Source organism: Solanum stenotomum, chromosome 9 (assembly GCF_019186545.1).
Source record: "Solanum stenotomum isolate F172 chromosome 9, ASM1918654v1, whole genome shotgun sequence".
NCBI classification, from domain to species: domain Eukaryota; kingdom Viridiplantae; phylum Streptophyta; class Magnoliopsida; order Solanales; family Solanaceae; genus Solanum; species Solanum stenotomum.
In genome coordinates this window covers 25,155,033-25,176,631 of record NC_064290.1, presented here as the reverse complement: position 1 = coordinate 25,176,631, position 21,599 = coordinate 25,155,033, and the positions used below count along the sequence as shown (strand labels likewise).

General features: G+C 44.0%; 1 protein-coding gene and 2 pseudogenes across 1 annotated transcript; 2 read left to right on the top strand and 1 right to left on the bottom strand.

Annotated features, from left to right (window-relative positions):
- Positions 1-9,003: 9,003 nt before the first annotated feature.
- Positions 9,004-11,463, top strand: LOC125875808 (uncharacterized). The gene has a single exon (XM_049556846.1). The coding sequence runs from the start codon at positions 10,652-10,654 to the stop codon at positions 11,435-11,437; it is 786 nt and encodes a 261-aa protein (XP_049412803.1). The 5' UTR covers positions 9,004-10,651; the 3' UTR covers positions 11,438-11,463.
- A 4,228-nt stretch (positions 11,464-15,691) lies between these two features.
- Positions 15,692-16,311, bottom strand: LOC125877393 (uncharacterized; annotated as a pseudogene).
- LOC125877830 (uncharacterized) lies at positions 15,728-19,557 on the top strand (annotated as a pseudogene).
- Positions 19,558-21,599: the final 2,042 nt, after the last annotated feature.

Here is a 21,599-nt window from a genome sequence, read left to right as displayed (position 1 = left end):
GTCAAGTGGCCCAAGGGCCCCCTTTCTTTGCCCCTTGGTTCGCTAGCTGACTTGCCAACCCTTGGATTCTCGAACTCTAAGAGCGGATTCTGGAATTTGTTGACATCCGATTCGATGGCATCTGTTCGCTTTCTACCCTTTGCAAGCGTTCTACTAACTCGATGGACAAAGTCAAGGAACTACTTTGCCTCGTCATTGACTTGGATCACATCATCCTGAACTTTTGATCCTATGTCGTCTAGCTTTCTTGGTGTTGTGGGTCTCAGTCTTCTAATGTCAGCTCTCTGGCAGGCCAATCGATCTCTGCTTGATTGGCCCTAACTGCATGATAGATCTGACGAAGATTCCCATGTAGATCTGAAAAGCTGAACCAAATGGGAATCCTAGGTATAGGCAAGGTTGGGAGGGATGAGAGAGCAAGCTGGCGTGGGGGGCAAAGGCAAGAACATCCAAGCAAATCAAGCCCGGCAGGGTATGATGAAAAGCTCTCACCAGGATTGTCTTTCTAGATCGATTGATCAACATTTCCCTCTTTGTGATAGCTGAGAAGCATTTTAAATAGTTTTCGACAATGAGAGAGTTCCAACAAAAATGCAATCTTCTCCAACGGAAGTTAACGTGGAGGTTCCACCGGCACCGTGTTTTGAAGGTCACGATCATCGGAGAAATCAATGGAGTGTTTCCTTCCGTAATGGGGGAAATCCCTTATTCTAAGGAAATCTTTTTGGTAAGAAAGCCTGTCCTAGAAGGAAGCCTGCCCGCAAAAACTCTGGTTAAGTGCTTTCCACCGCAACCGACATAACATAAAGAAAGAAGGAACCGGTCCCCATGGTCACCTTCGTTCGTAAGGTAAAAACGAATATACATTCTTGTCTTGGACCAGGTGACGCACATGACCAGTCAAGAAAGTTCTTATTTTTTTATTTCACTTTCGCTACGGCTACAGTCAAGTGGCTCCCCCTTAACAAGACTCCCTCCCACCAGAAGAAAGATTGATCGCTTTCGGTAACCTAGGGCTCCATTGCGTGTGCTCGAGGTAGAAGTTTTTTTAGAATGATGTGAATGGGAAAAATACCATAACTGGTAGCGAATGCTTTTGAAAAGATTTGAAGGTAGAAGGTTGTTTCCATCTAGCTCCGGAAGCATTGTCTGAAGTAATAAGAAGAGGGAAGTGACCACTCTGAAGTTCTTTTTCTTTGATTCCAATGACCAATATCGTACAAGACGGAAGTTATGAGCGATAGCGAAGATAGTTATAGGTCTTAGATTAGAGTGCCAGTACCCCTCAGGAAAAAGGAAACCTAGCTATTCTTTTTGTTCTTAAGTAAGTATAAGAGCAACATTTACGAAGGACGAGAGAAGAAGTTGTTGCAAATAGTTTGACCTATGGATTCTCTCTTCCTCAAGCTAGTACCAAAAAGCCTATTCCTTATGACTTCTAGGCCTTCTGCCTCTAAGCAAACTGAACCCACGGAACTCCATTTGCTTTGTCTCTGGATCGACTCAATCAATGAGAACCACATCAAAATGCTTCTGGCATGCCAAACAAGGTAAGCGATCGATTCTCTTTTCCAAAGTCAAATGCTACTGTACTGAGCCAAAGCTTCATGCGCTTCTTGAATTGCAATCATTGAGTTCAGATTCAGAGCTGACTGAATGGCTTCATCTTAATGAATAGAAGAATTACCTCTTAGGGTTGGTTAAGGGGGAACTTCTGTCAATTCCATGACCTGACTGATTTCAGACTGGAATGAACCATCCAAGAAATCTTTCGCCCTAAGTAAGGTCTAACTTGCTTTCTCCCGGGATTCTCTTATATAACCAACCAAGCCAGGGGAAGGGCTAGCGATTTGAGCTATAGAGAAAGGCCTAATTAGACCAAGGATCAGATAGGCAACTGAGTTTCAGTTTCAAAAGGGAGAAAATATCACTAGAACGAGGTTCAGTTCAAATCGGGTGGAAGAGAGCGGTTTAGTGGCTTTGGGGAGTCCATTGCATCAAGAGTATAGAGATTGATTGGGCCCAAGGACCCTTTTAGCAAACCAGGAATATAGTTAACAAAGAGGTATCTAAGTTGCTCCTTTCTTCAGGCTTGGCGAGGGGGAGGGGCGTACAGACCACTCCATTCGAAGTCTCACAAATGTTGCACCTTGGCAGCAAAGCGAACCACCGAAACTAAAGTCACGATTGCAGGCCTTCGAAGCCGGTGATCTGTTCGGCCTAAGATCCTCTCTCTTACTTGACGAAGCGCGTAAGCAATTTCTCCTTTCTCTTAGGGTAGGACTTACTGAACAGCCACCCTGGTTGGTATTGGTGTGTGGTAATGGGAATGGCTTCAAAAATTCCCTTTAGCTCTACGGATGACTAACAAGGCAGGATCCAAGCGGTAGATGTCCCAGTGACGTCAACTCAAGGAAGATTCGAGGGGCGTTCAGCCACTTGACTGTAAGGAGAGGGGGCCTTCGGCTGCACCATAACACTAACTTGACTTTCTATTATATTAGTAAAGCACTACCGCGCTACAACTAGCATAGCAACCTGCAGAAAAAGCTCGTCATCCCCTACTCCTAAGTTGGAGCAAGAAGCAAGGGATTGAGCGCATCTTTCCCCTTTCTATTAGTAGTAAGGTTATCAAAAGCCTTTCTGATTGCAGGGGCGCTACGCGACCTTCCTTCAGCTGGCTGAAAGGCACTTCACCTTAAGATTAAGAGAGATACTTTCTCTTGGTGATCGGTTCATTGGCAACGACAGATAGGCGTAATCAAAACATTACTAATATGAGACCATCATCCGCCCGTCGGAGAGATCAGTTTGACCAGGGCTCAAATCAGACTTCACCGAGTAATGAGAAACTTAGGACCTAGGTACGTAAACTTGCTAGTCGAAAAGAGATCTTCACCTTTAGATATTCGTAAGGTAAAGCGTCGCGGTTCTCTCCATACGATCAATAGTAAGAGCCAATACCTTCATGTGCCTTTACTGTTCGTCCCGGAAGAGTACCAAAGAACTTTCTTTCATCCCAGCACATCAACTGATCCTTAAATGACTAATCCCTGGCTATGGAAGACGGGGCCTCTTAACCAACTAGAAGAAAGACATCTTCCCTGCTCATCAACTTCACGCCGCCATTCGTTTTCTATCGAGGTCGGGGTTTTTTTGAAGACAAATTCATCATTGAAAGGCTAGTGGCCGGATCGCTCACTCAACAATTTTTTCTTCTCCCAATGGGAGCCTTTACTAGTAAGGGTGCGTGGAACTGGGGAGGCTGATGGCACTCTATTTAAAGGATTCAGGTCGAACCCCCTCCCTTCAATAATGTCGAAAGATCACGAACAATATATAGCACAAGAACTTGAGTTAAGTAATTTGTTAAGTCAGTCTCTTAGTGCCGACCTCGTATGTTCTCAGTCTTCAATTTCCCCTTTCTTGCTTAGTAAGGTGCATCCCTTTTCTTGCTCCTGCGCATTAAGGACTATACCACTATATACGCTCAGAGAAAGCTTCTTTTTCGTACCTTTACTTCCTTATGGTTATGGTATATCTCCTTTCTTATAGGACGAGCCATAGGGACCTATGAGATTGATTGAACAAGCCAACACAACAAGGCGAAGAAGAATCATCGAACTATAAACGAAGAAAGGCATGAGAGAAAAGCATATTGGCTAGTGATTGTAAGGTCCTAATTCTTGACTGGAGGGGTCATGCATGCCTCTACCATTCCTTTCGCAATTACATCTCCGTACCTCCAGAACCTCGTAAGTTTCGGAAATCCGTTTGGACTTCCCAAAAGTAGGGGCTACGGCATCTCTCCGTTTGGAGACTTTGGAGGATTTCCCCCATTCTTTCCCCCCCGTGTCTCTCCTCCAGCATTTTTGTGAGGCGCTCGGCTTGAAAACCCCCCGGAATGCGTGTGTGGAGTTCCCAGTGAATCTCTTGAATCACCGCGGCAACCTCGTTGTGATTTTGAAGAAGTCGTTCCCAATTTTCCAGAGACATATGTTCACCAGTATGCTCTTGTATTGGAGGCTGGTGAACAGGGGGTTGTTGTGGCTGGGGAGGAGCTTCTTACCGAATGTATCATAAGGTCGAGGATTTCTAAGCCTTAAGGCAGATACCCAACCACTCTTAGATAGCTTTAAAGAAGAGGTTGGAGGTTAGCTCCTTAACTTCAAATGGTATTTATCCAATGTCGTGAAAGTGTCACCTTTCAAGAGTAGAAGGAAGCGGAATAAGCACTCTTATATAAGTTCATTTCTGATTCACTTCTTCCCATTCGTTCCGAGTCGCCAAGGGGCAGAAGCCTTTCTTCTTATTTCTTTGCAAGCATTATGGAAGATTCGTTAGCTAATTCAATTCATCCTACCAGGGTCACATCACTTCCTTCCAGCAGGTGAGAGAAGAGTTCCTGTGCCAAGCCTAAGAGGCTTAGACCGCTACCTCCCTTCAACAATCATTATTCCCCCAATCACTGATTCTCTAGCACCGTCCTCTTCCTAGGCTAAAAGCCCTTACTCCTCCTACACCTAAATCGATGGAACTTTCGATCTATCCTAAAAGAATTGACTTACCTTCCAGCTTTCATTAGGACTTTCCTTCTCTAAAGAGATTTTCCTTTCTAGTAGCAATTCCGAAGCGGAAATAGCGAAGGTTATTGCCATTCTTGCTTCTCCTCTTCTTCTTCTATCTAAGGACAAGGTGGAACTTTTTCTCTTCTTTAAAACGTCCTTAAATTAAAGGCTTATAGAAAGTGCTTTAACGAATGACGTAAGATGATGCCCGAAATAAGTGAACTAACCTGGCATTCAATCTCTTTTGTCGGAGTTTATGGGGTATTGCTTACAAAGACGCTTACACAAACAAGCCGAAAGCCCTATCTAAGAAAGTGGCTACTAGCTCAAGTGTTGGTGAAAACCTCACTTTTTAGCGATAGGAGGGTTTTCCAACTAAGCCGAAGATATAAGCCGACGGTCCAGGTACAAGGGAAGACTTTATAAGCCGCTTACTCGGAACTTGTGCTTTCCTATCCATACCGCTTTCCTTCATAGCAGCAAAGGAGAACGCGATATTGATTCAGTCGGAGGTATATTACTTTTCTGATCAAATCAACCTACTACTCAACCGCCCCGTGTGTGTCTGAGTCAGTGCTGGCAGTCGCCTTTATTGAGTTAGGTTAGTGTGCTTTGCATGCTTTTCTCGAAGCTCATATTGAAGCTCGTCGGTCAAGAAGTTGCATTCCGCTAATCTCACTTTGTTCGAGTGGCATGGTCCTCTGACAAGGACATCTGTTTCTCTGCTTTAGTCCTAAAGTCCATTAGGTCATGACATTTGTTTGATTAGACGATTATCAGGTGATCCAGAACACCTAATCTATGAGATTTGGGGCGGTAACGTTCTTTATTACTTCTTTATTTCATGTTCTAACTCCCAGTAATAGAATGGGAGACCTACACTTGACACTTGCTATCTTGCTTGATGACTTTCTTTCATATTGGTTTCAGGTTCATACTTTGCTCCCTAATCTGGAAAGATCGTATGTCAATGTTCCCAGGGTAGGAACTTCCACTTTTCTTAGTTAGAGTATGGGCTTGGGCTTCAGTTCGGGACTCTCAATCGATAAATCGAATGGGAAAACACCTTTCCTCTTTCGCTTTCTCTCCACTCCTGCTCCTGTGGCTTCCCTTCTGGGTTCATTTCATGCCCCCTCTGGTTACTCTGTCCCTGGCATCCCTTTCTTCCCCTTCATCTTCGGGCAAGCGAGTGAACTCAGGGCCTATTCCCTATTGATTCTCTAGGCTAGTGGTCCCTTTTTGTCTGGCCATGAATAGTGAGTGGGACCTCATGTTCGCCGGGTTGCCATATTTGTATGGAATTACATCAGTGCATTAGTTAGACGTGCTGGTAGCTAGCCACCCAAATTCACACCAAGTTCTCTTTGTCGGGCATAGAGAAAGCTCCAAGGATTACCCTGGGGTTAGACCACTCTACGGAACCCCTTTTGAAGGCTGCTCTGTGTTTGCCGATATCTTTTGTTCTTCCGGCCAAGACCAATTCCGCCTAAGGCCATGATCAAGTCATGACGAGCTAGACTGATGACGCTCTTTCAAGGACAAAATGCCCTGGATATGAGTATGACTCTTTAGGGTAATACAACAGATTATCCATGTGCAAATCGAAATGCAGTCTGATTCGAGCATATCCAGTTTCATATCCATATCTCGCAGATCCTGATTATTCTATTACATAATACCTATTAGTAGGTTGGGTGTTTGTGGAAGCAGTTAACCAGACTGCAACCACAATCGCCCTCTTGCTCACCCTTCCTTGCGGAATTTTACCAAAAGGGTTTATGTGCTCAGATGCACGTAAATTCTTATCATCTATATCTATTTTCCGTAAGGATGGTAAATCCTTAGGACTGAAAAGGATATCCTTGCCGTGAAGACCACCAAATACCTATTGATCAACCAATATAAAACTGAGAGTTGGAGGACCAAACAACCACCTAAGTGTAGTTGAAAGGTTCCAACCCGCTCCCATATCGTAACACTTCCAAACGTACCCAAACTTGATTAATTCATAATCTTCGTTTGATGGTTTCCATAAAGTGGCACACATAAGAACATCAAATAGTTGATCAATGGTAACATCTGGTGATAATGCTACAATATGATACCAAGAAAGCCAAGTCAACCACTGTTTCATCCAATTAAGGATAACATCCCGGTTAAGGATATCCCATTTTCCATCAAGTACCAAATCTTTTGGAATGATTTGTATCTGCTTAGGCTTTACAGCCTCACGCAGATAATCTATTATTTTTGCCTTCAAATAAGGATTGAGGGGCGAGGGCGCGGCCTTCCAATCCAAAATTCAAGAGGTAATAGATGTAACTTGTTTGGTTTACAAGAAGCCGCCTTTAGTCTTTCCCATCGTGGTGACTGAGTAGACATTAGGTGAGAACGGACCTTATAACCTGCACCCGCTGGCCTTTGTAAAGTCGATATTTCTATCGAGTATCGACAGGACAATTGGCACAGGCCTACAGTCGTTCTACAGAAGGATAAAGCTTTGAGAGAGATGGGAGAGATATCTTTTTGCATATCTCGTATCCAAAACCTCTTAGCAAACTCAATTGTTCCATTTTCAGATACTATTGATTTAGCAAATGAAATGGTAACACTGAGTCTATCCAATAACCTACTGTACTGATTGGCCACATTCTTGTCGGTGATTAGAATATCATCACCAAGAAGGGCATGATCAACAAACGGGGTGCCTCGTAGCGGATAAGAATTCAAAGTCGCCAACCACACTATATAGTGATGGGACAGCGAGAACAGTGACCATGTGTCCAGTAAGAAAGGCTACTTCACTAATCTTCTTCACCATAGGAGGTGATACGAAAAAAGTGTTAAGACCCAAAGAACTGTTGACTATTGAAGATGCTAAAGTAATACCCCAAATCATTTCGATTAAGGTGTATATAACACTCAATGGCCAACGGTCTGTTGCTGATTTTAAATCAAAAGAGTAACAAGACTTCGGTCTTTTAAGTCTTAGATACTGCAACAGACGTTCTTGGTTGAATTTACCATTAGTCTTAAGACTTGATAGTACAGTCATAGCCAAAATATGGATGGGATGCAGAAGTCTTTGTTTTATATAATTACATATAGCAAAGATCCTCCTCTTCCCACCACCTTCAATGGCCTGAGCCAATCTACCAGTCACTAATGGAACTCCTTGGTAGGCCCCTAATAAGCTCGAGAAAGGGGGTCCTACTTGTTGTTCAAATAAATCAAGGGATTCATTAGCAAACTTGGTATTATTAGAATCAAATGGGTATAAAACCCTTTGAGACTAAAGAATACCACGGGAAAAGAACCTATCTTGAATGGAATGAATTTTATTCACATTAAAGATGAACGCTGCTATCTCATGCTTTAAGTTCACAAATATATTGTCTTCTTTAACATATTTAGCCGCTGCTCCGTCTACAACATCATCCACCAAATATTAAAACCGGCGGACAAAGTTTTCGTGTAATGGAGTACTTTTCCAGGTAGGTTTCCAATTCATACCCTTTTCAAGAGGTATGGATTGGAGATGTGGAAGATACATTGGTCGAAGCTTCTTTCAAGAAATTTTCATTTCTCCAAGAACTTCACGGACACTATCAATATCTGAGTGAGGAGTCGTAATTGATTGGAAAGTGGCTTTCTTCACTTTAGGAGCCACCACAATCTATTTTGATAATCCAAACCAAGATAGATATATCCTGACCAAATAATCGCCATGATCAGGCTTTGCCCTTACGTGTTTTCTTAATACCGCAGGTATGATCTTGGGAATTCCACATCGGGTCAATGAAACTGGAACAGACATGGTGTCATTCTTAGAATAACACCCAGCGTAATAACGCTGAAGGGAATCTGTACAGTATTTTAAATACAAAGCAGTATACAGAAAACCTGAATGTCGTTTCAGTTTCACAACTGTTTTTATGAAATCGCAGCCCGCTTGGGCGACCTCCTTATGCAGGGACATAGAGACAACTAAAGGAACCCGAAAAAGAAGTCCCTTTAGTTGCCGGGTCTGTTCAAATAGACCCCGCCAAGAGAATTTTTGTGTTCTTTCGACAGCACTAAAAGAATGCATTATTGTTTTCATAATAGTGTTGTAATTTTCTTTAATGCTAACGTCGTAAAATACCATCATAATCTACTCTCCCTAGTGATCCAAATAAATTGGATTCGGGGGGGGGGGGGGGNGGGGGCGCCTAAGGTTCCAACTTAGGAATCAATCAACTTGAATCCACAACCATTATTGTCTTTCTACAATAATGGTATGGATTTGGTTGATGATCGGAGATTACAAAAGTATATCGACCGTCTATGATAATCAATGTTACCATTAATTACCATAGATGTCCAATCACTCTTGGTTCTCCATTTCGACACCAACGAATATTCAACTAAACACTTTATTTTGTGCTCAGAGAAATCCATTGAAGGAATTTTCCAATTCCTTGACCGGGTCCTTGAAAACCCGGATGATGCCATAAAAAAAGAAAAAAAATAGAATATACAAATACATCGTACTTAAATAAGTATAATCAACACGCAGTAGCTGGGAAATTGGAAAAACAAGGGCGCAAGATTTTGACATCATAATCTTTTTTTATTTCATTTTTTCACCGGGCTTGGACTATGTCTCCCGAACAATCTCGTACATATGGCGCAAGATGATTCCACATATCGAGGTCGGAATGGGATCAGGTGTTTTCACGTCTTACCGTAGTGCCCGATTTGTCTTGATTTCCAATTGATGAAGAAGAAGGAAAATGGAACAATTGGATTTTGGACTCTCCCCCGGTTACGTGTCCTTTGGACCCTTCGCCCGTCCGCCACCAGTGGAAGCAAGCTAGCCCCCTATGTTGGAAAGTTGGGGGAAAAGTGCATTTCCATCGCGAAAGATTTAATCCAGCCACGGGTTCCCCTACGGCTACCTTGTTACGACTTCACCCCAGTCAAAGACTCCACCGTGGTATGCGCCAATAAGACCACCAAAGGCTTTTGTGGCACTAGTGTGCCATAGAAGTCATGGGTGATCATTGGTCTGATGCTTCTGGCGAAACCAATTCCTAGGGTGTGACAGGCGGTGTGTACAGGGCCCGGGTACATATTCACCGCGGCATGCTGATCCACAATTACTAGCGATTCCAACTTCATGTTCCCGAGTTGTAGAGAACAATCCAAACTGAGGTAATCTTTTCGGATTTGCTCCACTTTACAGCCTTGCTTCCCATTGTAATTTCCATTGTAGCACGTGTGTGGCCCAGCCCATATGGGCCATGCGGACTTGACGGCATCCCCACCTTCCTCCAGTATATCACTGGCAGTCCTTCATGAGTGCGGCACGCACCTTTATATTTGTTTCGGAGTCATTTATTTGGGCGGGGCGTACTAAACCCACTACGTACCACACCACCGAGTGGCTTGCCTGAATGCCAAGTCTTTCTCTGCCGTCAACTCGACGTCGTCGTCGCCTGTAAGATAAGGCCAAAAACTTAACTTTACTAAACAAGCGAGAAAGGCCCTTTCTATCTTATTAGTCAAGCGCGCTAGCTGCAATAAAAAAACAACGCTAACTAGAAATAGAAAATGCTTCGAAAGGCGCCGACTACCTTCTTACTGACAGCACAGCAAGGTGCTGGCACTCAATTAGTAGCGCTGGCACGTCACTTTGCTGCTCGGCTCACTTCGGTTGCAAAGACTTTCTCCTTAGGTGCATGTCTCAGCAACACAAAATGAGGTTTTCTCTCGTTATAGGACTTGACTAAACATCTCAGGATACGAGCTGATGACAGCCATGCAGCACCTGTATGAAAGTAAGTACCATCCCGTTAAGGACAAGTTTTCTTGTTCATATGTCAAAGGCTGGTAAGGTTTTGCACGTTTTATCAAATTAAACCACATGCTCTACTGCTTGTGCAGGCCCCCGTCAATTACGTTGATTTTTGGTCTTGCGACCGTACTTCCCAGGCGGAGTGTTTCACGCGTTAGCTGGGCCCCTGATCCGCGTAGACCAAGGGCGAACACTCATTGTTTACGCCATGGACTACCGGGGTATCTAATCTTGTTTGCTCCTTATGCTTTCGCACCTCAACATTGGTAGGGACCCAAAGAGCTGCCTTCGCTTTTGGCGTTCCTTCGTAGATCTTCGAATTTCACCCCTACACACGAAATTCCACTCTCCTCTGTCTCACTCAAGTGAATTAGTTTCGAGAGCATTCCACCAGTTTTTGGCGGCTATCACTTTCAACCTGATTCACCGCCAATGTGCCTTTTACGCCCAATCATTCCGAAGAACACTTGCCCCGCCGTCTTACCGCGGTTGCTGGCACGGAGTTAGCCGGGGCTTCTTCCTCGAGTCCTGCCATGATCGCGCACTTGACGAAAGAGCTTTACAAGCGGCATTGCCCTTCTTCACTCATGCGATATTGCTGGATCGGGCTTTCGCCCATTGTCCAAGATTCCCCACTGCTGCCCTTCGTGGAAGTCCAGGCTGTGTCTCAGTTCCAGTGTGGCTGATCATCCAAAAAAGGCCAGCTAAGCATTATTGGCTTGGTCAGCCTTCACCTGACCAACTACCTAATACTACACAGGCTCATCAAACATCGCTTTTTAGATTTCTTCAGGATTTGGCCCGAACTGTTCGGCAGATTCCCACGCGTTACGCACCCGTTCGCCACTTTGTTCTCAATTGTTCTCACCTCCTGGGCGAGACAAGATACCTTTATCTAGGAGCCTCTTTCCCTTCTGCCCAGCTCCTCGAAAACAACGTTCGACTTGCATGTGTTAAAAATATAGCTAGTGTTCCTTCTGAGCCAGGATCAAACTCTTCTTTTGAGTATGATTGGGCCCTGCAGTGGTAGAACCTGGTGAACCGGGCGTACTATTTCCCAATGTTCTGTGAACTTTTCTTCTCTTATGATTTTTGCTTATGTAGAGGTTCTTTACCGGTGACCCTGTTGATTCGGCCCCCACTATCCTTAATGATAAAATAAGATCTCTTGCTTTGTCCACAAGCCCTACTAGTGTAGCAAGTCTAGTCGGTGGTGTGTTGTTCGTTCTAGCGATAGGCTCCAAGCGCGATTCTAATTCTCTATTTGGTTTTCTGTTCTGGAATGATTCTGTTCTAAAGAAAGACATGCCTATATTGAAGAAGGGCCGGTTCACGATAATGAATGGTGGTACGGTCGGGGCAAGCACAACACTTGTTCCCGCAACCCTTGTTGCAGCTGATAGACTCAAAAGTAAGGGCACGGAAAGCTGTCTTAAACAAAAAACCTTCCAAATGGAATAAGCTACTATAACTTTTTTTGTCGTCAAAGGAACATCAAATCATACCTTAGTTCAGGATCTCCCTACTCGTATGTAGGAGGAGCTACTGCCTTCCTTCTAATCGGTTCGAAGAGAAAAGGAAATGAAACAATAAAGGTTCACTTTCATTGGTGCTTCCCCCTACACGTATATTGGGGCGAGAGCGGGTGCTAGCTTCCTAAACATGATTTTCTATGAGGTAGAGGCTGGATCAATAAAACAAAGATAAGGAAAGTGTAAAAGATTCCAATCAGGCCACATTCCTTTAAGTTGTGGCTAAAAATAAGCTTTGGTGATCTATCTTCCTTCTCTTAGGCCTCTAGACCATGATGTATTAGATCCCCATGAATGAGGAAAGGTAATTTCAACTAAGGTCTTAAAGTCCAGCCCGGTGATGAATCTTCTTCCACTCCCCAATCTCTAAGGAGTCGTAGAGCAATGTCTTTATTGGCAGTTGCGCACTCTTCGATTGAAGCTACTTCTGTGGATTACGACAGTACCCGACCTTAGATCAAGGCTCTCACCCGCTCAAGACATCGATACGCCATCGGATTGACCTTTTTCTTACCAGCGTGGGGAGTGGCGATGGATGCCAAGATGAAGACTCCTCAGCTCCAATTAGGGGGTACAAGAGATAGTTGGATCGTAAGACTTTCTCTCACATCCCACTCCCTTCCATGAGATAGTCAATTTTAGCATCTTTGAAGAATCATATTGAGAAAAAGAAAGAAGCCGATCATTGAATTGATTAACCTGAGATGAGAAATCTATCATGTCCGAGTTCTACGATTCGGGTTCAGAGCGGAGTTTCAAGACAATAAAGAAGTGGTGCTTTTTTCCTGTACTCCAACTCAGTAGCTCATTCCGGATAAGCGAGTGAATGTCAAGCCAGGGAAACTTCCTATTAGGAATGGCTTCCTTTCAGGTTGCGTTGTTACAGACCAGACTGTTCTACCAGGGCATGGGAGACGAATAACTAATCTAATACAGTACAACTATGATCGGGCAGTAACGCAGATAAGATCAGACTGAATGTGTGAAGGATATGGTTCTGGTTCTCTTCTGTCCCGTTCCTTCAATCAAAAAAGAATCCATGCCTAGGGCTAGTGCCAGCGCATAGTCAGAGTCTTCCTTGCGTTCCTAACATCCACTTCTTTTAGTCGAGTGCCTTGCGGTGCCTTTAACGATGAGAGAAGGTTATACGGAAGAGAATAACTCAAGGGCACTAGCTACTCCATCAACTCAATTTCATTGCGTAAGTGAGGATGCCAATTATCATAGTCTGAACTTCAAATCTTTCGTAGGCTCATCTAGTTGATTGGCATTCCGATCCTGGTCATTCATAGATAGTCGGTGCTTTTAGTCATAGGCTATCGCCTATTCCTGATAGCCGCAGATCTGCCCGTTCCCTATTCCATTCAAGAATGAATGGGAATTGATCTGACAACAGCTGTGCAAAATCCATCTTTATGCTCGTTAAACTTGCTTCCTTTCTTACTTTCATGAAGCCGACCTTAACAGACATCTCTTCCATTTTCGTAGATGGAAGATCCGGTGAATCAATTTAATTAGATGCCGCTTACCTAGATGCGATACTTGTCCCTCAAAGCGAAGGTAAAGACTAAGACATTGGGGATTCTGAATCTGACCGCACTTTCCTCAGGTCGAACGGCTATCGATCCTGGCCTGATGAGAAAAGGGTTGAACTCATACTTGCCTTAACCTAATCTACTTAGATCCCAAATTCCATTCCATTAAGACTTTCATTCCCTTCATGTAAAGGAAGAGTTCAACAAAATTCATATCTCTGACACTGGCAGTTCTTTCTACCTAAACTTGCGGCTTCTTTCATCAAAGATAGGTGTGAGCTAATTTTCTCACTAAACCCCTTTCCTTACCGTCAAGTGGCTTTCCGCTCCTCAGTCCTTGCATACTAAGATTATTCTTATCCGTGCTTTGTTTCGTGGAAGTCTCACCTATCAAGGAAGTATGGCAAAGATAGTTTATCCCTTCGGGGAGGACCTCAGCTCAGTACGCATAGAAGTACATTCTACCTCTATTTAGCTCTACTGGATTTCTTATACCTATACCAGGAACCCGAGCCTACCTCTTCTGGTTGATGTTCCGATGAACCGGGTATTCCCCTCTTGAGCCCAAATTTACCCGCATAGGGAAAGATCTCAATAGGCCTAGGGCGGGGAGCAAGCTCCACTACAGGGCCGGGGGAATAAATAGGCGTGGGGAAGAGTCTGCAACAAAATCAATTGACTAGACAGAGAAGCCCGGTAAGCCTATCAATTCAAGCAAGTCCGACTAGTTTAGGCGCCGCCTTCCAGACTTCTAAAAGCGGGTGGTTTTAAGTCAAGAGCCCTATTCTTGTTACAGAGTGCGGTTAGCCGACAAGTAGGTTAGGGCACTGGTGAATCAATACGCTTTGCTCCTGCCTTCGCTTCCAGGAGGAATTCTATCATCCATGGAGAAGATATCGTATAATAAGAAAGGGCTTACTTTTCAGAGTGATCTTTCTCAATTTCGTAATGGAAAGGCTTGGTTGAAGGCAAAATTCGGTGTAATTCACCATTTTTTAAGAAAAGAAAGGCAGGGTAGAAAGTCTTGCTTACTTATTTCTCCATCTAAGTAAGAGAAGGGGGTTGAAGTTTATAGCTAGTCAAAAAAGTGATAAGAAGGTCTAATCATGCTACTTTAGTCGTATACTTAACACATGCAAGTTGATCACTTCGCCCTTTAGAAATAGGCTAAGAAAGTCATCGGTTAGAATTCGAGGAAGGGCTTTTTTTTCCGGTATGCCGCTCCTCCAGCAAGGAGCGAGAGAACAAATTCTTACCTATTATGTCACTTTTTTTCTTTAGAGGCGTTCTCTCTTATTGCAACCTTTTTGGGGCATTTCGCTGTTAGAGTAATGCCAATTTGAATAACTGGTAAGCGTCTCATGCTGTTCCTTTTAGTGATTATGGGTTGACCCTTATTTTGAGATTTTTTTGTTTTCGTTCAAAGAGAAAATACCGGTTTATTAATCTATTTATTTTTATTCTTATTTTATTTAGTATCTCTTTATTTATATTTTTTCTAAGGAACTATTTGCTATCCCATTTAGGGATTTTGTGTTCTCAGCTTCTCTCTGGGATTTTTATTTTTCGTGTCGGGGGATCACTTCCTCTTCCGGGAAGCAAGTGGGGCTGCGTTTGAAGAGGATCATTTTGGGATTGATGTCCTCTTGGAATCATGGGGAAAATCTATGGAAACGGGCACGTCGGTGGATCAGCCAGAACCAGAACCAGGATATGTGCCGCCTGCTATTCAAGTAGCTCCCCGGGGGAACGAAGCTGGTCCATCGAATCAGCCCCTATGAGTGGTCCCCTATCCGTATCAACTGGATGAAGTGATAGGGGGGGGGGGACTCCATTCAGTCTATCCAGCAGAGGCTCCTAGCCAAATACTCCTATATTCCCCCTATCGGGATCATGTACCAGGCCGAAATAGAGGCAAAAGACCTATTCGAGGTCAAGGTCGAGATTCTAAGAATCATGGCGGCCCTTGATCGAATGGGGGATTGGCTGGGACGGGGAGCTCGGGCACATGAGAATCCGCGTACCGCCATGGGAGATAATTCCTTGGATAAACTGCATACCCTTCTTTCGGATCTCGAATCGAGGGGAGTCAATTCCGAGTCCTTCTTTCAATTAAAAGGGAAGGTACCCCTGCGAAGGGGTTGGGACGAACACTCTACCACCTAGTAGAATGGATAGCTAGGACTACTAAAATGGAGATCATGTACAACAACAATCCTATATTTGATGTCGATTCATCCACACTTCCATTCGTTGTAGAGGAAGCCTAACTTCTTGCTGGTTGGGAGCTGTATGAGCGGTAACATCCACGTATGGCTCCTTGAAAAGGGCGGTGGACAGAAATGGCCTTGTTATACCTCACTCTCGTCTTCAATGGGGTTTGCTCTTTCTTTTTTGGGAGAGTATGCCAATATGATCTTAATGAGGTGCGGGGCTTTGCATCTGACATTCGTTGGGCTTCTCTCTTTGGGAGCCTGCGCCCCGGCCTTTTTCTGCAATAAACCCCTCCGGCCAAAGACTAGTGGTAGGTGGTCCTGCGGAGTTTTAGGAAAAGGGTAGCCTTGTGTGTAAGCACAACAATGAACCGCAGTGAACCCTCAGACGACCTATCTAAGATTAGGGGGGATCCTCAGTAGTGGCGACCATTTCACTCTTCCACGGACTGATACATGTACCGAATGCTCATACGGGAAAGTTGACTCCTGGGTTTGGAACCTGGGGGGTTGCTTCGAGAAATCCTTTCTTTCTCGTCCACTAAGGGGGGTGCAGACACACCTGCACGGATTACAGCTGACAGTTACAAGAATGGCGGGGAAGTTAACAGTACCCGATGACATTCAGGGATTGATGTAGACCCATCAGGCAGGGATAATCATTCCGGTCCTAGTAGAAGTGGCGATCATTCTCAAGAACGAAAAAGACTGCGCTGAGGGAAGCCCTATGAGTCACTGAAATGACGGCAGGAGTGCCTTTTTTCTATCAATAGAGGGAGAAAAAAATGGGCTTTGCTCCCCTTTACAATATGAAGAAAGAAATAAGGGTCGAAGTTTAGACCGCTCACAGTAGTTCTACCTATAGAAAGGATCATGAAAGAGGCGATCAGAATGGTACTCGAATCCATTTACGATCTCGAGTTTCCAGACAGATCGCACTTCCGCCCTGGTCGAGGCTTCCACTCCGTCCTAAGACGGTTCAAAGAAGAGTGGGGAACCTTTCGCAGGTTTTTGGAATTCGACATCAGGAAGTGTTTTCACACCATCGACCGACATCGACTCATCCTAATCTTTAAGGAAGAGATCGATGATCACAAGTTCTTTTACCCCATTCATAAAGTCTTTTCCGCCGGACGACTCGTAGGAGGTGAGAAGGGCCCTTACTCCGTTCCACACAGTGTATTACTATCGACCCTACTAGGCAACATCTACCTACACAAGCTCGATCAGGAGATAGGGAGGATCCGACAGAAGTACGAAATTCCGATTGTTCAGAGAATAAGATCGGTTCTATTAAGAACATGTCGTATTGATGACCAAGAAAAGTCTTCCGAATAAGCAAGCTTTAATGCTCCCCAAGACAACAGAGCCATCATTGTGGCGAGGTTAAAGAGCATCCAACACAAAGCGGCCTTTCATTCCCCTGTTTCGTTGTGGCACACCCCCCCACCACAAGCACCCCCGGCTAGGGGGGACCAGAAAATGCGTTTCATTTTCCACCCTTCGTCGGCCCTTGCCGCGTTCCTTAACAAGCCCTCGAGCCTCATTTGCGCCGTGTTCTTCATAGAAGCCGCTGGGTTTACCCAGAAGTCCGAATTCTATGGTAGAGAACGCTGTAATAATAATTGGGCCATGAGATACTCTTTTACGTATTGCAAAAAGAAGGGCCCGCTGATAGAGCTGGGCGGGAAGGCAATACTAGTTATCAGGTCAGAGAGAGGTCTGGCCTGTAAGCCGGCCTCCTTAAAAATCTATTACTTAATAAGGATTTTTTACGTGCGATATGCCGACAAATTACTATTGGGAATCGTGGGTTCCGTCGAGCTTCTCATAGAAATAAAAAAACGTATCGCCCACTTCCTACAATCTGGCTTGAACCTTTGGGTAGACTTTGCAGGATCAACAACCATAGCTGCACGTAATGCGATAGAATTCCTCGGTACGGTTATTAGGGAAGTCCCTCCGAGGGAGACTCCCATACAATTCCTGCGAGAGTTGGAGAAGCGTTTACGGGCAAAGTACTGTATCCATATAATAGCTTGCCACCTACGCTCCGCCATCCATTCCAAGTTTAGGAACCTAGGTAATAGTATCCCGATCAAAAAACTGACGAAGGGGATGAGCGGAAGAGGGAGTCTACTGGACACAGTTCAACTAGCGTAGACTCTTGGAATAGCTGGGGTAAGAAGTCCCCAAGTGAGCATCTTATGAGGGGCAGTCAAGCACATACGGCAAGGACCAAGAGAGATCTCGTTGTTGCATAGCTCAGGTCGGAGCAAGGTGCCATCGGACGTTCAACATTTAGTCTCACAATCGGGCACTCATGCCCTGACATTGTCATTGTATACTCCCGTTGGTCGGAAGGCGGCGCGGGAAGGAGGGGGACATTGGGCGAGATCGATCAGCAGTGAATTCCCCATACAAATAGAGGCACCTATCAAAAAGATACTTCAAAGGCTTCGGGATTGAGGTCTCATTAGCCGAAGAAGACCCTGGCCAATCCACGTGGCCTGCTTGACAAACGTCAGCGACGGAGACATCGTAAATTGGTCCGCAGGCATCGCGATAAGTCCTCTGTCTTACTACAGGTGCTGCGACAACTTTTACCAAGTCCGAATGATTGTCGACCACCAGATCCGCTAGTCTGCAATGTTCACCCCGGCCCACAAGCACAAATCCTCGGCGTGGAATATAATCCTAAAGTACTCCAAAGACTCAAATATAGTAAATAAAGAAGGTGGTAAGACCCTTGCAAAGTTCCCCAAGAGCATAGAGCTTGGGAAGCTCAGATCCGATCAAGATCCGAACAACAATGAGCACTCAACTATTAGTAAAAGGGGAGAAAGTTGACTTTGAGATGAGAAAGAAAAGAAGGTGCTTCTTGCCGCTTTATTAGTAAGTAAGCTTGTTTTATATCTCCTCAATAAAGGCGAAAGATCACTCCTAAAAGCAAGCTTTCTCTTATATACGATACCATACCACAAAATTGCATTTGCCTTCCTGCTTAAGGCACTAATTCGGCTGGAAACCCTGATCAGGCAAGTGGCCTAGCTAACATAGCTATCCGTCAAAAATAGATGCATTCTGTTGCAGGCAACTATAGAGGCATATAATTTTCCGGGTGTTAAGAAAGATATTGAATCGAAAGCGGACATGCTTGCTCACTGGCTAGATCGGGTTGTCTGTACCATTGCTAAATCTTCTGCCTATAAGAAAGCTTGAAATAGGGAATTCTCTGATCTATGACCCCGAAAGAAAGATAGTCTTTTTTTTATTCCGCGCATTGGAACTGAAAAGGGCTATTCATAAACAGTCTTCCTTGCTTCTTACCTCTTATCTTATTGTAGGAGATAATCGGAGAGAGAAAATCCTATCAATTCCTTTTGAATAAGGCTACGCTCCTTCAAGCCTTTGAAACCTTTGAAAATAGAATCTTTGTTTTCAGGCGGATTTTCTTCTCCACCAACAACCAAGACTCATGAAAGCGGTTTCGAGCGCTGCTGGGCAGAAAGACATGATGTCATGAAACTCGATTACTTACGCTGATTGTTCGTCCACTTCAAACGCTCAAAACAGACCATTTTCCGTGTGAAATGACAGGGATTAATTTGGTTACTTAAGGAATCCCAAGCAAAGCAATCTACGCAATTTCTTGGTTCAGTAGTAGGAAAGAAAGGGACCTCTCACTCAATTCAATAACATGTTCTAGGGCATATTTTTCTAATAATAATGTTCACATTTGACCAGGCTTTTTGGACGTTCCATGATTAAACCGACTAGCGGCACTTTCGAGATGCCACCTTGAAATAACTAGTCTTTTCAATTCCATTTGACTCGGGGCGTCAGGGACCCTCCAACAGAAACCTCATCTTTTTTGTCATCGATAAGTTCTCCATCAGTGACTTACTATTCATAAGAAATACTAATTGTTGATAGACTGATTTATGAAAGCTCGGTGAGGCTCAACCGACAGCCTTGCTTCGTTCTACGGCGGTTTTCAAGCTAGCACCCATTTCAGCATATCATCTCGCTCGATTAAAAAAATAAAAAGAAAGAGATGCAGTTTTTGATTATCCAGTTCTATATCGAAAACAAGCAATTGATCCCACGAAAGAAACGCTGGCTTTGTTGCGGATTCAATTGGAATTGTAAGAAGTGAGGTAAATTGCCTTTCTCCCCCATATGCCTCCTCTGCTTATGCCACTGGTGATGAACTCACTATGGCTATTCAACGTCAAACTCAGAGTTTTTCTTACTACATAGGCGGCTAAACGAAGCCCCAGTCTTTTTTTGTCAAACCCCAACCCCCTTATTAGTAGCCGAAGTAAAGGCTAGCATGAGATCAAAGTCACTTGTCGTCCGTTCGCTCTCTGTTCAACAAAGGCCATCTATATTCCCTTACTTCTCAAGTTTTGAATTTTATGAGCCCTTCGATTGTATCCGATAATCAAATCTCTCTGATAAACATCTTGTTGATGATTCGATTTTCACATATTATTTAGAATCTTCATGTGCGCTTTTCGCCTGGCTTCTTTGCGTAAAGAACCTAAATCATCGGAAGTTAAGAAAATGAACCATTTAACCCTTTAACCAGTGTATGCTAAGTAGTGGCAATAAGAATCTGAACTTTCTGAAATTGGAACCAGAACTTGAATAGGAAAACAAGTGGACACACCCGCAAGGAAACCCATCTGGAAACCAGCGATTTGCCTAAACCCTCCCTTGTTGTCTTGCTTGCTTTCGGATAAGAAAGACTAGTCACTTTAACCTACCTTCCTAGCTTTAGTTGCCTTAAGGCCTGTCTTTCTTTCAGAACCTTGTTACTTTAAAGTTGTCTTTTCGCCTGAGGCTTTCAGACAAGACTACTTACTCCAGTAGGTTAGTAAGCTACATCTTCTGCTTTCAGGCAAGGGTAGCTCTGAAGGGATAGTTGAGCGAAACCAGGCATAAGGAGCAACAATAGCTATTGAGAGTTCCCCCACTAGGGGAACGTCAGGAGGGGGACATGCTCTATGTCCATTGATTCTGCTTAGTACAGTATATGAAGCCCTTGTTTGAGTGAGAGCTTCTAGAATGCCATTCATTTTGCAATAATAAACTTTTCCACATAGAGGTTTCAGCTACTTAAAGTGAGAGTGCATCCAAAAATTCGAGAAAAGTGCTCGGCCTTGCTTGAAACAATTATAGGTGTCAATAGACCGATTTCACTAGCAGAGCACTTTCTCCAATGTGCGCAAATAGAGATGCTACTTTCAATGATGGACACCAGCCCTTGTGTTAAAGTAGCATCGAGTTTCGCTTGGAAACCGTCAAGTTTTGGGTTTCCAAATAAGTGGTACCCTTTCTTTAGAGTCTGGTAGGTCAATTAAGTTGCCTAAATCTCTTATTTATATGCTACTCTGTAGTGGACTTCCTCGCTTCGTCTTCGGCGGCTTTCAGAGTTGTGAACTAAGCCTTTCCTTTTACAGCTAGACAACTGGCGGATAAGCTGGGCATCTAAAGAACATAAGATCCGAGTTGCCGCCAGGCATAAAAGTTATATTGTCAACTAGGGAAATTGGCATAACCAGGCATCTCAAACATTGATAAGGGAAGAATCAGGCTTTCATTAGGATGATATTCCTTTCATCCGAATGCAAGGCTTGCTAGTTTCCTGAAGTACACCCGCATCTATCTATCTATGTCATAGTTGCTTGGAAGGAAGGTCTCAGATGTACCTTCGGCATGTATGAGATTTTCTTTCCTCTATCTATGTCATACTTGGGATTCACTGACAGCCAATTCCAAGTAGATCCTCCCTCCCCCTCGTTCCACTTCGTTTTGCTCGTTTTCTATTTCCTTCTGCTTGCAAAAAAAGTTATGAGAATGGTTTTGTCTGCGTTAGCGATCATCAAACCTATGACATAGATAAG

Bases quoted from the DNA above. Each gene is read 5' to 3' on its own strand.
- LOC125875808 (XM_049556846.1), top strand. From the start codon at position 10,652: ATGCTTTCGCACCTCAACATTGGTAGGGACCCAAAGAGCTGCCTTCGC.